This window comes from Rhipicephalus sanguineus, unplaced genomic scaffold, assembly GCF_013339695.2.
Source record: "Rhipicephalus sanguineus isolate Rsan-2018 unplaced genomic scaffold, BIME_Rsan_1.4 Seq12, whole genome shotgun sequence".
NCBI lineage: Eukaryota > Metazoa > Arthropoda > Arachnida > Ixodida > Ixodidae > Rhipicephalus > Rhipicephalus sanguineus.
The window spans coordinates 22298-38341 of record NW_023614475.1 but is presented as its reverse complement, the minus strand read 5'-3'; the positions used below and the strand labels follow the sequence as shown (position 1 = coordinate 38341).

Here is a 16044-nt window from a genome sequence, read left to right as displayed (position 1 = left end):
GCATCAGGATTCCCACATGCAACACATCAGTCACATGTTCTCCCTCTCAGCCACTGCCAGAAAACACACTGCTCTGCTTCTGTTTCCGCTCTCTGTCGCGTGGCACACGATTTGAATATTGCGTTCACCATAAGTGCGTACAAGTCACCATATGATACAGGCGCCACCAGAAGTTTCACTTTATAGCCTTGGTCTTCCTCTGCTGTAGCAGTAAAATTCGTTGTATTGAAATAGAGGACAAACACAGTTCGTTATCTTAAAGTAAAAATGCATGGTGTTCTGTGATAGAGGCTTGCATGTAGTTTTACAGTTTCCTAACCACATAAAAGTGTATGTAGTCACCATTATGTTTATACTGCTATTTTTGATTGACCCAGGAAATACTGAAAACCACTAAAATCTTGCTTTTCTACTCAAACCACTGGGTACGAGCAGGGGTTGCCTGTTGCAGTTGTTCGAGGTTTTTTGTTTGGTTTGTTGGTGTCCCCTCTCCTCCAGAAAAAAAGAAAAGAGAAAAACCAAGTCTATTTGAAGTGGAATTAAGACAAACGCAGTTGTTTGCTCGTTGCATTATGGTTGAGCCTGCTCCAACAGTTCTTTGTCTGTGTGTTCATGTCGTCAAAATACCCCAAACCTGCAATGCAGTTGAAATGCTGGGTAACCTGCTGTAGCCAGTATTCAAGAGCAAATGTTGGATTGGCACTTGTAGATGTTTAACATTAGTAATTGGCCCATTCTGCTGTCACACTGGCACATTTTGTTTTCTTGGTTTCAGGTTGTTTTCGTGTGGTCATGAGGAGAGACCAGGTGCACAAGGTTGCCTGCAACCACTCCATCACAGAGTTCACGAAATTGTCCCCACTGTCCACCTCTTCCAATTCGCTTACATGGAAAGCATTGACTTCTCCGAAGGAAAGACATCTCCAGAAGCCTTTGCCGTCCGCTTCAAGGTCCGTAATTCGTGCTTTATAAGCTTAATACAGTGAAACCTCGGTGATACGAATGTCACGGACCACCAAAAATATTCGTATCATCCGAAATTCGTATCACCAGAACGCATGAAAAATTAGCGTGCGACAAAAGAAAGGCTGGCGTACATTTTCATTTATTGTTTTTCGGAGCCGCAGGCAACGTCAGGAAGAAGCCTGAATGATTCTCAGTTAAGTTTTTAGATACCGGCAATCATACCAGCACTTGTAAATATACGGCCCATACGCGCGTATTTAATTAATGAACCAGGTGCGTTGTGACCCGCGACAGCAGTAGCCCCTTCCAAATTTTAGTATGCTTTTTTGCATGACATCCGAGTACTGCAGCGAAAGTAACAAAAGAAGCGCTTTCACGCGATGGATCAAAGCCACAATATTACAGAACCACGCCCCTGTGTTATGATTTTGTTATCGCGGAGACGTTGGGGGTGTTTTTTTTTTTTTTTTAGGAGATTTAAGGGGGGACGCGGCTTTCGTATCGCGCAAAATGGCAAAAAAAATCGATTTTTTGAAAATCACATTTTCAGTTTCTGTAGCCCTTTTTCTATCTGATTCCAAAATATCTTCACTGAAAACCACCTAGAAGTGCTTTAAAAAATTTGTTGCACGTGCTGAGTTGGCGAAAATTATTGTGGAGATCGCAAAAAAACGGTGGTTTTCAAAAAAGTCTTGCTCCGCAACGGCACAACCGGGCGCCGCCATTTTGAGCTCGCCGTAAAGAGCATTTCTTCGTTTTCAAATTCCCCGCCTCAGCTGGCTCCTCCCTTTGAAAACAAGCGCACAAAAAGCAAATCTCTGAAGGTCGTTTCGAGGCCTCCGATTGGCCGCGTCCGCCATGTTGCTCCAGCACGCCTCGTCATTGGTCCGATGCTCGCTCAGAGGACAGCCGTCTGCTGCTTACGCGTCGCGATGTTACCTGATGTTACGACTGTCGAAAATCGCGCTACTTAGTGACGCGTTCACTCGTCCTGTGTGCACGGGTCGACGATAATTTAGAATATGATTACCCTGTAGTTTGACAGCCGCAAGCGGAAGCGCAGTCATCAGTGTACGATAGCGTGCCGCGCTCGTCGCGAACATCGCAGATGCGCGTCTCGGGTAGAAGTTCAGCTTGTCAGCACTTCGTACTCAGAGACGAATAACTTCGCGCTACTACTCTTTGTACTCGCGATCGAACATGACTTGCTTTGAAACATCGGGCACCGCGGCCACGCACACCGCGACCGAGCTTACTACTCGGAGTCGTGGCTAGGCCTAACTCCGCTCACGGCGCTGGTTTACGAGACGAATCCGAACTTTGCGGGCAAGGACATCGCGCTAGCGGACAAGCCGCACTGTGCTTCGTCACAAGCAAGCAAATCGCATCGTCGCTGGCTCCTCGAAAGTGCGGATGGACATTTTACGAATCGGCAGCGGACCTCCCGGCCAAGCTCGTCGCGCATTGACCGCTCGGAACAGCGGCTAGCAATTTCGCGCGTCGGCGCCGCAAAATGCGAGACCAAGCACGTTATGCGTGCCGATGTTTCGTCGCCGCGGCTATGAGCATTGTGCATTGTCACCGAATGCCGCCAGCCAGCATATCGTGCGCCGACTTCCCGGACCCCGCGGCCGAGTACATCGGCTTGAAAGAAAGCGCTGGTGACGCAATTTAGGCACGCTTGGATTCGTGCTTGGTATCGCCGCTAGCTGTGATGAATCTTCTAAAATAACGAATGCCTCGCAAATTACCGTTTCCATGACCGAGTGGATGATGAAACTCATCACAGGCGAGGTTTGCAAATGAGCGTGGCGTGTGTGAAGCAGGGAGTTGAATTTATATCTGACCAACTCGCGTTATTGAATAAACTGCTCATATATTTGATCCCAGAAATGTTTGCAATAACTGTGCCAATTTTCATCAAAACCTACGAAGGAATAGAAAGTTGGTACTGAATGCCACGTCCCCCCCTTATTTTATTCAGAAGGTCACTGGAAAGAATGACCTCCGGTACGCATCCATTGTTTGTGATGGAGACAGTGATACTTCCTCACTCTTTCTGAAGAAAGAACGTACAGATTTATTCCACTGGCCAAGAAGACTGTATAAATCATGTCAAAGAGAGGATGGGTACAGCTCTCCAACAAATGTGTCAAGAAGCAAGAAGGATCGACTAGGAGATGGGGCAGCCTGACTCAAGACCTGATTAAAAGACTGACTAGTGTTGTGGCATGGCTATCCGTGACAATATTGGCCTGACGCAGGACTTGACAAAAGGCTCACCAGCTATTATGGCCTAGCACTGCGAAGCAACACGGACGTCGAAGACATGAAGAAAGCAGTGATGGCCACCTTTCATAATGTTTCATCGACAGATGCAGAACCTCATCACGAGCTCTGTCCTTCTCCGGTGCCCGCAGCTGTGCAGGCACCGTGCAGCAGAGGCAGAGGGGAAGCCACAACCTCCCACACGTATAACCTGCCCAACAAAGTTGTTGAAGCGTTGCGGCCAGTGTACCAACGCCTGTCTGACCCTCAACTGCAGGCTCGTTGCAGTGGCAACAAGACACAAATGCCGCTAAAGCCTTCACTCGGTGATTGGTCACTAATTTCTAAGCAGCAGCATGCCTCCCCTCTTCACTGTGGAAGTAGCAGTCCATGAGGCAGTTGCGAGGTACAATGCAGGCAACTTTCAAGCTTACCCCAAGATTTGTGCTGCAATGGATGTGCAACCTGGGGCCCTTACCCTCCACAGGGCTGCTGAAAAAGACGCTCAGCGAGCAGGAAGTCCATCGCACATGCATGAAGTGAAAGGGCAGAGACGCAAAAGGTTGCCTCTACACAAGGACACCAAGGACTACAGTGCTGGTGCATTCTAACAAATGCAAAGACTTCGAAAACTTTGATAGGCTTTTTTCTCACAAGTGTGTTTTGGACATTGTGCATTGCTCGTGGAAAGAGTAGCACGGGAATGACTGGACCGATTTTGATTCTGTTTCTTTTTCCTGATCCCTGAACACCGCTTGTGGGTACGACATTCTTCAATTTCTTCTTTATGGCCCAGCTTTTTTTCTAGATGATGATTTGTCCATGACACTGTTTCTGACAATGTGTCAGCAGCCATGATGATCTCTAAAAAAAAAGAGAATTTACTAAACAATTCTGAGTTAGTGTCATACCTTGTAGTCTTCTTTTGAGTAAAGATCAACACCATTTGCAGCTTCCCTGGCATGTTTTGTTACAGCGCTAGGCTTCCACGAGCAGACCATATAATTGGACCATGTAGCATGATGTAACTTGAGACTACTCAGGTATCATGATGAAACTGCATATTTCCCCTATACGAGATACTTATTAGTATGCATGCCAAATTTCATTGCTCTAGGTCAACAAACAAAAAAGTTTTTTCAATGCCACCTCCCCCCTTAAGTGGACTTAGCTGCTTTAGACAAAAGATGCCTCGTATTGCTTTTTTTGTGGCAGTCACAGTTGCCTTTGGACATTCAGTTTTTCTCAGGTCACTTTGTAGAAATGAAAGCAGTTTCACTGTGCCAAGTTAACAAAGAACTCACTGTCATCATGCATGATCAGAAGCGAGGCGGGACACCGGGAAAACTTCCTGCACTGACAGTATCACGGAAAAAAACACTCGAATGGATAGAGCAAGCGTAGTGCTGTTAGGGTACTGACAAGCTATTGACTGGCGACAGCTTCAATCATGCCCGATGATTCCACTCCTGTGCCATCTGCGCCAACTGCGTCAAGTGCGCCAAATTGTATTTACTGCGCCCTCCTGATAATATCAAACGAAAATTGCGCCAAACTGCGCCAGAGTCGCGGGTTGGGGGTGTCTATAACCAGCAGTCGCACCGCCGGCACGTCAAAACATCCCAGGGCTGTCAAAGTTACAACCACGGGCCAAGAATTATTCCGCCAAATAAACAGCGTTTGTGCATGCGTGCCGAGGAAGCCATGACGCCATGCACGGTGCCGACGCAGCTTCTGTTCTGCAAGTCGGCCTGACAGCAAAACGCGCTCTTTACAAGGGCTTGTGATGTCTAGGCCTATCGGTAGCGAGAAGTGTGGCTGCGATTCATCGGCGGATGTCGTCTGTTCCAGAAACGCTGCTGATAGCTCGTTTCAAAGCGTCACACGGCATGTAATGAAAGCAATATTCAGTAATAACTAGACGCGTGCCGCTAAATGTCTGTCGCTTCTGTTTCTGGACATCGCGGAATGAAATCTGGGATCACTAGCAATAGATATATGGAACAATATCTAATTTCCGTATTCGCGTCTATGGAAGAGCACGTGAACAGTGGGGACCGCATTTACACTTTTACTCAGATGTACTATATCCATGGACTTTCATCCAGAAGAACTTTTCCTAATTCTTTCCACCAGCACATCCGGGTTTGTAATCACTCTGCGGTAAATACCCCCTTAAAAGGCCCTGCCTTTTCGAGCTGGTGAGTGCTAGTGTTCCGATTCGAATTTTTTGCTTGTTTCACCATAAGGGTGAAGCAATGAATGCGATAGCAAGGATTCGATCTCGCGTTACTCTACAAAACGCTGGTGTAAGAGAATACGGCTGTTCCAGAGAGAGATGCTCTTTCCGCACAGTCTGTTCGTGTTGAGAGCGCAGCATGTAGAAGGGTATCCAAGCTGCCCGTGCATACCTGCCGATAGCAACCGCGCCCTTAGAATCAAAGTTTAAAGTTTCTGCTCTAGCGACCCCCCCCCCCTTCCTTGCGTCTTTCATGCATGTTCAAGATGGGCGGGGCGTTTCCTCTCTGCTTCAGCGGCAAGCCTCCTGAGCAGGGTGATGTTATCGTATGCGCCCTCCGAGCGACGGAGATGGGCCGGCTCGTTTCATCTCTGCTTCAGCCGCGTTCGTCGGCCCCGTTCGCACACTTTTACTCACGGCAGAACATACGATGGCGGAGGGGGGGGGGGGTGCTATCAGTTTGAACTTTATATGGGACATGACGGCAAAAACCTGTCGAGAGTGTCCATATAATTGCTATCGCAATAAAATGTCATCTCATTAATAAAAACATGCCTCCTGGTCGAAACAGCCGCAATAGCGTTTTAATATGCGCAGTTGTCAGTAGCGGGCCCGTTGCTGACGGCCCACTGTGAAACGGCTATGCCATGTACACGTCCGCCCCTCACTTTCCAGGGTCAATAGCTGACGGTTAAAACAACTGAGTTTCGCTTTAGGGTGAACCAACAAATTGTATTGTTATACGAAGTAAGGCTAGCAGCTAACTTTTGGATCCGATCTCTCGTAACTCAACAAAATGCTGGTTTAAGGGAATATGGTCGCTCCAGGAACCGAAGCGGTTTTCGTGCTGTGAGTTCTCTAAACGCGAAGCAAGCATTGAGAGCACAGCAAGTTTTATACCCCTGTCACACGGGCACCCGTGAACTCCGTTTAACTCCCTCGTCCTTTCCTCGAGGGAGATGGGGTTCATGTCACACGGTCACCATTTCGCTGAGGAAGTTAAATGGATCTTTTGGTGGAGGAAGTTCGGTTATGCCCATTTCGGCTCGATGGAGTACTCTCGTTCCCAGCTGGCTACTGCTACGCTGAAAACCGCACAAGAAAAATCGTCCTAATGAGCTCAATTATAATTTTAAAAACTATGCTCTTTTTGCGTAGCATTTCACGGCCCGTAGTGTAAGTTTTAGTTGTATTTTTCGGACATCAGCGCTTGTACTCTCCACACCAACGCCTCGCCAAGCCGCCGCTGTGAAGCGTCGCGCGATATTTGTTTCTGCACGTGTGAGGCGCACGCACAAGCACTGTGACAGCAATGGTGATTCCGAGCACTTCATCAACACACAAAGACACGTTTTGTTGCTTTAAAGGCGACTGCACAGGCAAAAAATTGGACGTTTCGACGAGCGCAGCAGCGCTATTTCTGCCCCATGCGGCAACCGTCGAAAGCTTGCACCGAGCCGTGTAGCACGGCCACAACTCCATTCTCGTAATGCTCCATCAGGTAGGTAAATGCCGAACGGAGTGAAATGGAGTTCGGTGGTGGCCGTGTGACAGAGGTATTACGAGCAGTCTCCTGATGCCTCGAGATGGCGCACGCGCCAGCGACTGCGCCCTTCAAGCGATACAATCCCCCCCACCCTCCCCTGGCGTCCCTTCATGCTCCTTACAAAAGATGGGCGGGGCGTTCCCTCTCTGTTTGATGAGCAATCGACAGCAGGCCCGCACGCGGGAAGATATTATCGCATGTGCTCTCCGTGCAACAGAGACGGCTGGCTCGTTTTATCTCCGCTTCAGCCGCGTTCGTCGCCAGCACGCACGAGCTTTTACTCGCAGGTAGAATGGGTGGGGTGATGTTATCAATTTGGACTTTATATGAATAATTGCGGCACCGGCGACGGCAAAACCCGTCGAGAGTGTCCATATAATTGCTATCACAAAAAAAAATTTTTTAATGAGAAGCCATTTCACTCTGTGAAGTGGATGATAAGCGAAGCTGTTTCACGCACTGCACAGAGGTGACATGATGGAGGACAGTTTGGTATGTAAGGCCAGGTTGTTAACGGCCAGGCTGTTAACGTTCAATACACGCGAAAGCCTTAGATCTATGCTTCATCAAACACGAAAATTGACCGTCGGCGGCGTCATTCGATCTATGCAAAAAATAATCATCTCTTGATGGCGTCATATATCGTAATGTCACATGATGACGTCATCACATGACATCGTAGCTTTGCGCTGCTTCCGTGATTGGTGTGCCGATCATCGAGGCAGTGCAAAGCCTTGTGAGGTGCAGCTTGCAGAGAGGGAGGGGAGAGGATCAACACATCAATTGAGAAATAAATGAACCGGGCTTTCGCCTTGGAGTCGTCTTAGAGGAATGCATTAAGGACAGTGGGACTCTTTAGCATTGACGCACTGTTGTACGTCACGGCGTTTGGCTACCACATCTGCTGATAACCATATACAGTCGAGCCTGCTTATAACGAACCTGAGCGTGACGCGGCATCCATTCGTTATATCCCAAAGTTCCTAGTAAATGAAACACAGCTTTGAAAAAGTCCATGATGCACGTCTCTTTCGACAGCGCAAACGTGATAAGTGCAGTCTCGAGTTATTTAAGATGGCAGCATGTTCTTCGCCGAGGCCCTTGGCATATACAAGCTCCCTGAGGCTATCTATGTAGCCAATTTGCTACAGGCACGCTTGTGGGCGCTAGCTCCAAAGTTTCGTCGTCGTCGTCATCCGATTCCTCCGAACCGCTCCTGCCGCGCACTTCATTCACTATGCCCTCATCCATGCACGGTTCCGCAGTGTCGGCATCATCATCGGCTGTAATGAAGTCCTTCCAGCAGATGTTCTGCTCTCCCATGTCGGAGTCGACGACGCACTGCCACAAATCACCGCCGGATCGATGCTCTTCGGGAGCTTCAGGCTCAGCATCGGGTCCGACGTCAGTGAAGCCGGCCTTGCGGAAACAGTTTTGCACGCATGTAGCCGTCACCTCCGTCCACGAATCCTTTAGCATCTCCAAAGCCGAGTACAAAGTCACCCGAAGTGGCAGGTTGGCTGCTGGGCGGTCAACAGCTGTGAGCAAGCGCTCCACAATGCGGCGCCTATAATAACTCTTAAATGCGCGAATGATGCCCAAGTCAAGCGGTTGCACTTTAGACGTGTTGGGCAGCAGGAAAACCAGGGTCACTGCCGTCAGAGAGGCTTGTACGTGGTACGCGGAGCAGTTGTCGACCACGAGCAGCACGCGCCTGCCTTGCTTGTGCATGTCGCGGTCAAATTCGCTCAACCACTCTACGAATAAATCGCACGTCTTCCTCGCTTTCGCATTATGCCTGTAATGCACAGGCACATAGCCCCGGAAGCAACGCGGCTTCTTTGACTTCCTGATTACGAAGGGCACGCGCCGGTCCCTGCCAGCCATATTAGTGCACAAAAGTGCTGTGACGCGCACTTTACTATGTTTGCCACCAGCGCACATGTCAACTTTCATGGAGTGAAAGTGCCTGTGTCGTGTTTTCTTCCTTAGTCCTCGTCCATTTGTAGCGCTGTTTTTTCCTTCACAATGATGAATCACCAACTAGCCCAAGTTTCTCTTCTAGTTCATGGAGTGAGTTTTTTCTGGCAGCACCTGATAGAATAACGCAGTTTTGTCTGCTTTATAGACGTCTGGCTCTGCATAGCTTAAAATGGTGTCTCGATTTGCCGCCTCACCAACTATCGATTCACAAACAATGCCATGGTGCACCTTGAACCGATGTAGCCAGCCATTTCCGGGGCAGGAGTCGGGAACGTACAACAGAAATGCGAAGCCTTTCGCTTTGGCCAGCATCATAGGACCGCTTGCCAGAATGTTCCGAGCCCGCGCGTCGACAAACCATTTCAGTAGCGCGTCCCCCACGTCCGTGTAGGTGGCCCTCCGCAGACGCTTTCTGTCAGTCGAGTTGGCATCGGCACTTGTTTTTCAGGATCGTCGATACGGTTTGACTTGCACACGCCGTACTTTTTAACCAACACGCAGTTTTTCACACCTTGAGAGAGCTCTGTTAAAATGGCTCGCTAGGTAGCAATGTCCAGCGCTTTTCGCTTTGTGCCACCGTCTGCCATTCTGACCGCACGCTACGCGAACACCAACAGTGAGCAAGACGCGCACATGTGATAAGACAAGCAAGCACACGTGTAACTTCTCTGGGCTCGTTTCTAGCCAAAAAAAAGCCAGATGCGGCAGCGTTGCGGAGCAGTGGGGACTGGCGAAGGAGCTGCGAGGGAGGGTAGTTCGGGTAGCTTGTTTGGGAGAGTAGCCTGCGCCGGCTGTGCGCGTGTTAGAAAAATTTAGGGCCCGTTCACGCTCAGTCAGCATGCACGCGGAACGAATCTCGAATTGTCGAAGTCGGTGGGGATGCGGGACAAAGGACGGACGGGTGCATAACAAAACAACGGTCGGGGAGAGCTACAACTACACGGCAGCAGAGGCAGGGTCGGTGTTTAACTATACGAATCTCGCCGATGGCTTATCAGTGGTCGAAAGTGGTGTCCTGGGAAGTTGCCGGAGTGCCGACTCCATTCGCTGTAACCGATCAGCAGAGCTCAGAGACGTTCGTTTTAAGCGAAAGTTTGTTTTAAGTGGGGTCGTTATATGTGGGCTCGACTGTAGATATATTTAGAGTGTTATTTCATAAAGTACAAGTACAATTTTATTGATGCGGTATTCTGTTTATTTGCTAGTGTCAAAAACAATCACCAAAGAGGTTAATCCAGAACACTCAACTGCATGAGCCCTTATTTTTGCATTATCGAGTGAAATATAGGGTTCTCCTGAGATGATTTTTTCCATGAGATTTGCCATGAATCAAAATATTTCTAGCTCTTCATAAGAGCCCTGTAATAATTATTCAGGTGCTAGAATGTTAATGCAACTTGCTTCTGTAGTGCACTCCAAAGATTTAGAAATAGCTGCTCCAGAGTGCTCCCAGATGCAGAAGGTCGATTCCACGAAAGATCAAAAAAGGGTGTATATTTGATGTTTCCGATTTTCCTGATAATTTTGTATGTTGTGCACATATGACTGCACAGCACGAAATCGCAGTTCGTTTTCAAATAAAAAAATTTTTTCAACACAGCAAAATTTGACAAGTGTCGCTGGTTGACGACGACCATTTTAAGAAGAGTGCGTTTTCGTAATGTCGGAACCATGCTGGCAGCTACTCAAGCTATATATTACAAATATCTTTCTTTTTTGCGGAAGTAGAAGTAAAGAGGAAATAGCTCTTATCATTTCATGAAATTCTGAGCAAATTATGTATTTTTAAAAATTCACGAAAAACGCTGTGTTTTTGAAAATCAAATTAGGGACGCTATGGCTACTTCTGTGAACATCTTAGCTTGTTCATATTTGCAGTATGAATAGGCCTTTATGTGAATAATGAACCTCTGCATTTGTATTTCTCTAATAATTTTCAAAGTAGTAAATTTTCACGCTCGAAACACCAAAAAGAGAAAAGTGCTCCTCGATTCAAAAATCTATAATAAAAAAACCCCAATCTCAATTTTGTTCAAAGTCCCCCAAAATGTTCTCAAAGGACTGCAGAATGATATTATCAAAAAACATGTTGCATCATTTTTATTAGAACAAAAGCAGAAAATGTCAAACATTGTGTTTCCAGAGCGTGGTGGCTACTGCGTAAAGGACATCTCTAGTAACAATAAAATACAGTAACACGTCTTTTTTCTTCTCTGAGCTTCGCTAAACAACAGTAATGATCTATTGTCGGAAAGTGGGAACTGTTTTGTAAAGAAAAATGGACTGTTCCAATTAAATGCATTTGCGACACCACATATATTCCTCGTCGACGGGCAGCACGGACATTTTCATTCCTCTGGATATATATATTTTTTTTTAGTAAATGCACTTATATAAAAGCAACGAAGCTAAGCGCGAGATTTGTGTAGTTGAGTCGATCATGCATTGTAATAATGTGAGAAATCGCAAATGGCGACAGTGGTGAACGGCGAGTACCACAGTGCAACCTAAGCACAGCAGCCACACATTGTTTACCAGGCTTTGTCGCTCTGCACGAGGAAATGCTGGGGTGTCAATTGCGTTGGTTATACGATACATTTTTCACCGCTCGTCGCTCTCCCGCCCGGTCTCTGGATCGGCACCGTGCGGATCGTGTGGCGGATCGAGTGGCCCGCGCTACACGCCTTCGTGTAAACGGAGTAGCATGCGTTAGGCCACGGCCACCTGGATCGGGGCGCGCGGCGGTGTTGCTCCGGCCGTCCCATTCGGACGGAGGAGGCGTAATTGCAGAAAGGGGCGTGACCGCTCCTTTCGCCGCACCGCGGCGCGCGCCTACTACCCCTCCATTCCTTTGCGCTCTATGCGGGAAGGTTTGCGGCGCCTTGAAGATATCGCTGTAGAATAACCGTGAGTTAGCATGGCACTTCCCCCACCCTCACAAAAAGCACATAAAAGGATGAATGGCGGCTATCGCTATTAAGTGCGAATGCACTTTATAAGCGACCCTGAATCCGCCGTCCCATAGCAACGGCGCGAGGAGCGGAGAGGAGCGTCTGTAGCAACGGCGCAGCGACGTCAGGCCCCACGTGACTGCGCGCGCTCCGCCCTCCGCTCCGTGGCTGCGCGCGCCCCGCGCATTGCCTGTGGTGATGAAGGCCGGCGGCGAGACGCCGAACGAAAGCGTGCGAAGCGAGCCGAGCACCCCGAAGCCGATCTGGCGCGGGGACGCGCGATGCGTGAGCGAGCGCGGGCCCTCGAATTCGATCGGCCGGACGCGCGCTTCAAGCGAGACTTCCTGGACCGCAGCTTCGGATATAGCTGCGCGGTGTGCGATCGACTGTGGTTCGACAACAACCTGAGCCCCATCTCGGGCGTGCGCAACGCCGCCAACAAGTTGAACGCGTTGCGGGTTCTTTGGAACGAGTTCGGAAGACAGATCATCATCATCAGTAAAAGTGCTTTGCACTTAAAAACGGCCAGACCTCCGTGGGTCGGCTGGCGCGTGCTCTCTCGCTGCCGTCTCCTTCGCTCGGCTCTGCAGGTTAGTCGCGCGCGCCCCCTCATAGCATCACCCCGTGCTTCGCACTTCCTCATACTCCCCTTCGGGGAAATGCGGGGTTTTTCTTTACTTTTTTGTGTGTGTGCGCCAGTCCTTGTCGTGATGATGGTGACCGAAGCGAAAACACCCGTGAGTCACATTTCAAGAAAATTGTTTTGGTGTTCTTAAGTGCAGCATATCAGTAAAAAGTATACATTTGAAGGAAAGCACGAGATTTATTAAAAGACCCTTTTTTTCTGAGTGCTTCCAGAATAGGGGAAACGATCCGAAGGTTGGTTCCGCTGCTTAAAGGAGGCTCGCGCACTCAAGGCCGCAGCATCCCTTGGGATGCTGCGGCCTTGAGTGCGCGAGCTTTACCTGCTGGAAGGAATGCCACTTTGGCGTCAAGGCAACGTAATCTTTCTTGGTGTTGACTTACAGTAAGGCACGCAGCAGTACGGCACGTTTCTGAAAAACACGGTAAATGAGGCAAGCGAGTGAAAAACTCGCAGCTACAGCTAACAGGCGTAACCTCGTGGTACGCAGACTAAAAACAAATTACTTGCCTGAAGTCAATGTGGTATGACAATGTGAAACATCTAAAGAGAGAAAACTTATACTCACGTCTTTCTTTTATTGTGTGTTACGTTATTAACACGTTAATTAGTGCAGACCGTTAGAGGCGTTTATTTCCGTCTTACATGTGCACTCTGCCCGTAATTAATTCAGATAGAGTTAAACGCCTCTACAAACTGCCCGTTCACATTAAATACGACACGCACCAACACACCAGAAAAACAATTGATGCGTTTTGTTAGAACACGCACAAAAAAATAAGAAAAAAAAGCAGAGCAATACTAGCGAGAAACGTCCGCAACTGACCTACGGCCGTCGGTAAATCGACGCTTATGTAACGTCGGGCCTTGGTCAACCCGCGAGCGGCATGCACTCGGCATCGTCGGCCACGGTGGACGGGCCTACATCGGGTGCCGACGCAGGCCCACATGAGGCCAATGTCAATCCCCAAGACCGGCCCTACATTGGTTGCCAAGGTTGAGCCAACGACAGTGTGTTGACCAGCGACGTCAGGCCGACATTTTGCCAAGGATAAAATGTTGCTTGGGAAACGGGCTCTTTCATGCTGTCGCGTTAAAACGACAAGCGATACCAAAACGAGAGAAAGTGGCCATTGCGCGACCGACCCTTAGCTAATTCGCAGGCGACAAGCGTCGCTCATCGTTTTCGCGTTCAAATTCGCCTACATGCGGCCTGCGCTTAAATAAGAACGTCGCATTCACATCACTGTTGTATCGTGGAAACTTCAGAATGCAAAGAGACGTGCCCACATCAAAATGTTGCCTATCATCGGCAAGGAGAAAACGACTACAGCATTATCATTACCGCAATTGTTTTCCAGTTAAGACAGCGCTCGACCGCAGAAGACATCTATGCAGTGCCGACGACGACGAAATGTATTTCCTTTAGAAAGAAGCATGGCGCGCGCCGGTCCAGGCGGCCGTGGGAGAAACGAGTGCCAAAACAAAGAATGAGAAGCACGGAAAATCACGTACTCGGCACAATACATGTGTCATGGCACTTATGTAGCGGCCGTGGTCATGGCACATGAACGCGCCGCGCCACACGAAGTCTCTTAAGCACGCTGCTTGGCTCTATCTCGATTGTAACATGCTACAGAGAACAACACTCACTGTGTAAAGCCCGATTAACAATACATAATAGCGTACCTTGATTCCAGTCACCACGTGCACGATGTCCAGTGTGCATTTTTCCAAACACATCTGCGGCTGTCTACGGCGCGGTCAGCGCGGCATCATTCGCAAGGGGGTGGGAGGAGAGCGCCGCGTCGCGGCGCGCGTCTGAACTACCTCAATTACAACTTTTCAAAGGGGCGCGCGCCGAATGGGACGGCCGGAGCAACACCGCCGCGCGCCCCGATCCAGGTGGCCGTGGTTAGGCGGACAGGTGTAAAGGGCGGCGCGATAGACGCCCGCCTGAGCAGACGGCAGCAACGAGCACGGCTGTGCCAGTCAGCCAAACACCACCTGAGATAGAAGTTAAGCATCCAAATTGGGCTTCACTTTGATGCGATCACTGTCCTACGCTCTGAAGGTGGCTATGGGTAGGCGTTATAGCCATGACCGAGATTTTGTACGGACTGCCTCATTGTGCACAAAAAGAAAATTCCGCTGCAGCGGAATTTCTGTTATGTAGAAGATATCGGATCGAGTCTCTTTTGCGGAGGGCCATGAAATAGGATGCGCGCTCAGTTCAAGAGGGAGACCAGATCTGCCAGCACTGCTTCAAGAGATACAAGGAGATGCAAAACAAAGCAGATGCAATGCAAACAAAACGTGTTTTGTCCGTGGCCGGAACTGCTGCCACCAATCTTCACGTAATCGATTCTTTTTAAACTCTGCATTGATCACATAAGGTTTAACAACGTACACATTTGGGCCAACAAAAACCACACCTCTTTGTGACCACTCTCCAAAAATTCATTTCCATTCATGAAGAGACGTTGGCTTTTATACGAATCTCTCAATTCTGGCAAAGCACATCATCATAAGACACGCATGGAGGGAATGCGTTCTTTAGCACTCAAGATATGAATTATACTCAACTGAAATAGGTAGATGAAAGAAAAGGAGGCTACAACTGAAAGTGCCTACTGTGGACTGAGGGCCGGATGTCTAACACTGGCGTGAAGTCGCAAACCACGTGAATGCATTTAATTGGAACGGTCTTTGTCTTTACAAAACAGTTCCCAATTTCCGACAATAGATCGTTACTGTTGTTTAGCGAAGCTCAGAGAAGAAAAAAGACGTGTTACTGTATTTTCTTGTTACTAGAGATGTCCTTTACGCAGTAGCCACCACGCTCTGGAAACACAATGTTTGACATTTTCTGCTTTTGTTCTAATAAAAATGATGCAACATGTTTTTTCATAATATCATTCTGCAGTCCTTTGAGAACATTTTGGGGGACTTTGAACAAAATTGAGATTGGGGTTTTTTTATTATAGATTTTCGAATTGGGGAGCACTTTTCTCTTTTTGGTGTTTCGAGCATGAAAATTCACTACTTTGAAAATTGTTAAAGAAATACAAATGCAGAGGTTCATTATTCACATAAAGGCCTATTCATACCGCAAATATGAACGAGCTAAGATGTTCACAGAAGTAGCCATAGCGTCCCAAATTTGACTGATTTTCAAAAGCGCAGCGTTTTTCGTGAATTTTTAAAAATACATAATTTGCTCAGAATTTCATGAAATGGTAAGAGCTATTTCCTCTTTACTTCTACTTCCGCCAAAAAGAAAGATATTTGTAATATATAGCTTCAGTAGCTGCCAGCATGATTGCGAATTTACGAAAACGCACTCTTCTTAAAATGGTCGTCGTCAACCGGCGACACTTGTCGAATTTTCCTGTGTTGAAAACAATTTTTATTTGAAAACGAACTGCGATTTCGTGCTGTGCAGTCA

The 16044-nt window shown here is 48.2% G+C and overlaps 1 protein-coding gene across 1 annotated transcript; it reads right to left on the bottom strand.

The window, feature by feature from the left end:
- Window positions 1–8144: 8144 nt before the first annotated feature.
- LOC125756545 (tigger transposable element-derived protein 6-like) lies at window positions 8145–8906 on the bottom strand. Its single transcript, XM_049411417.1, has one exon. It carries the CDS (start codon window positions 8904–8906, stop codon window positions 8145–8147), a length of 762 nt encoding a protein of 253 aa, XP_049267374.1.
- Between the last annotated feature and the right edge of the window lie 7138 nt (window positions 8907–16044).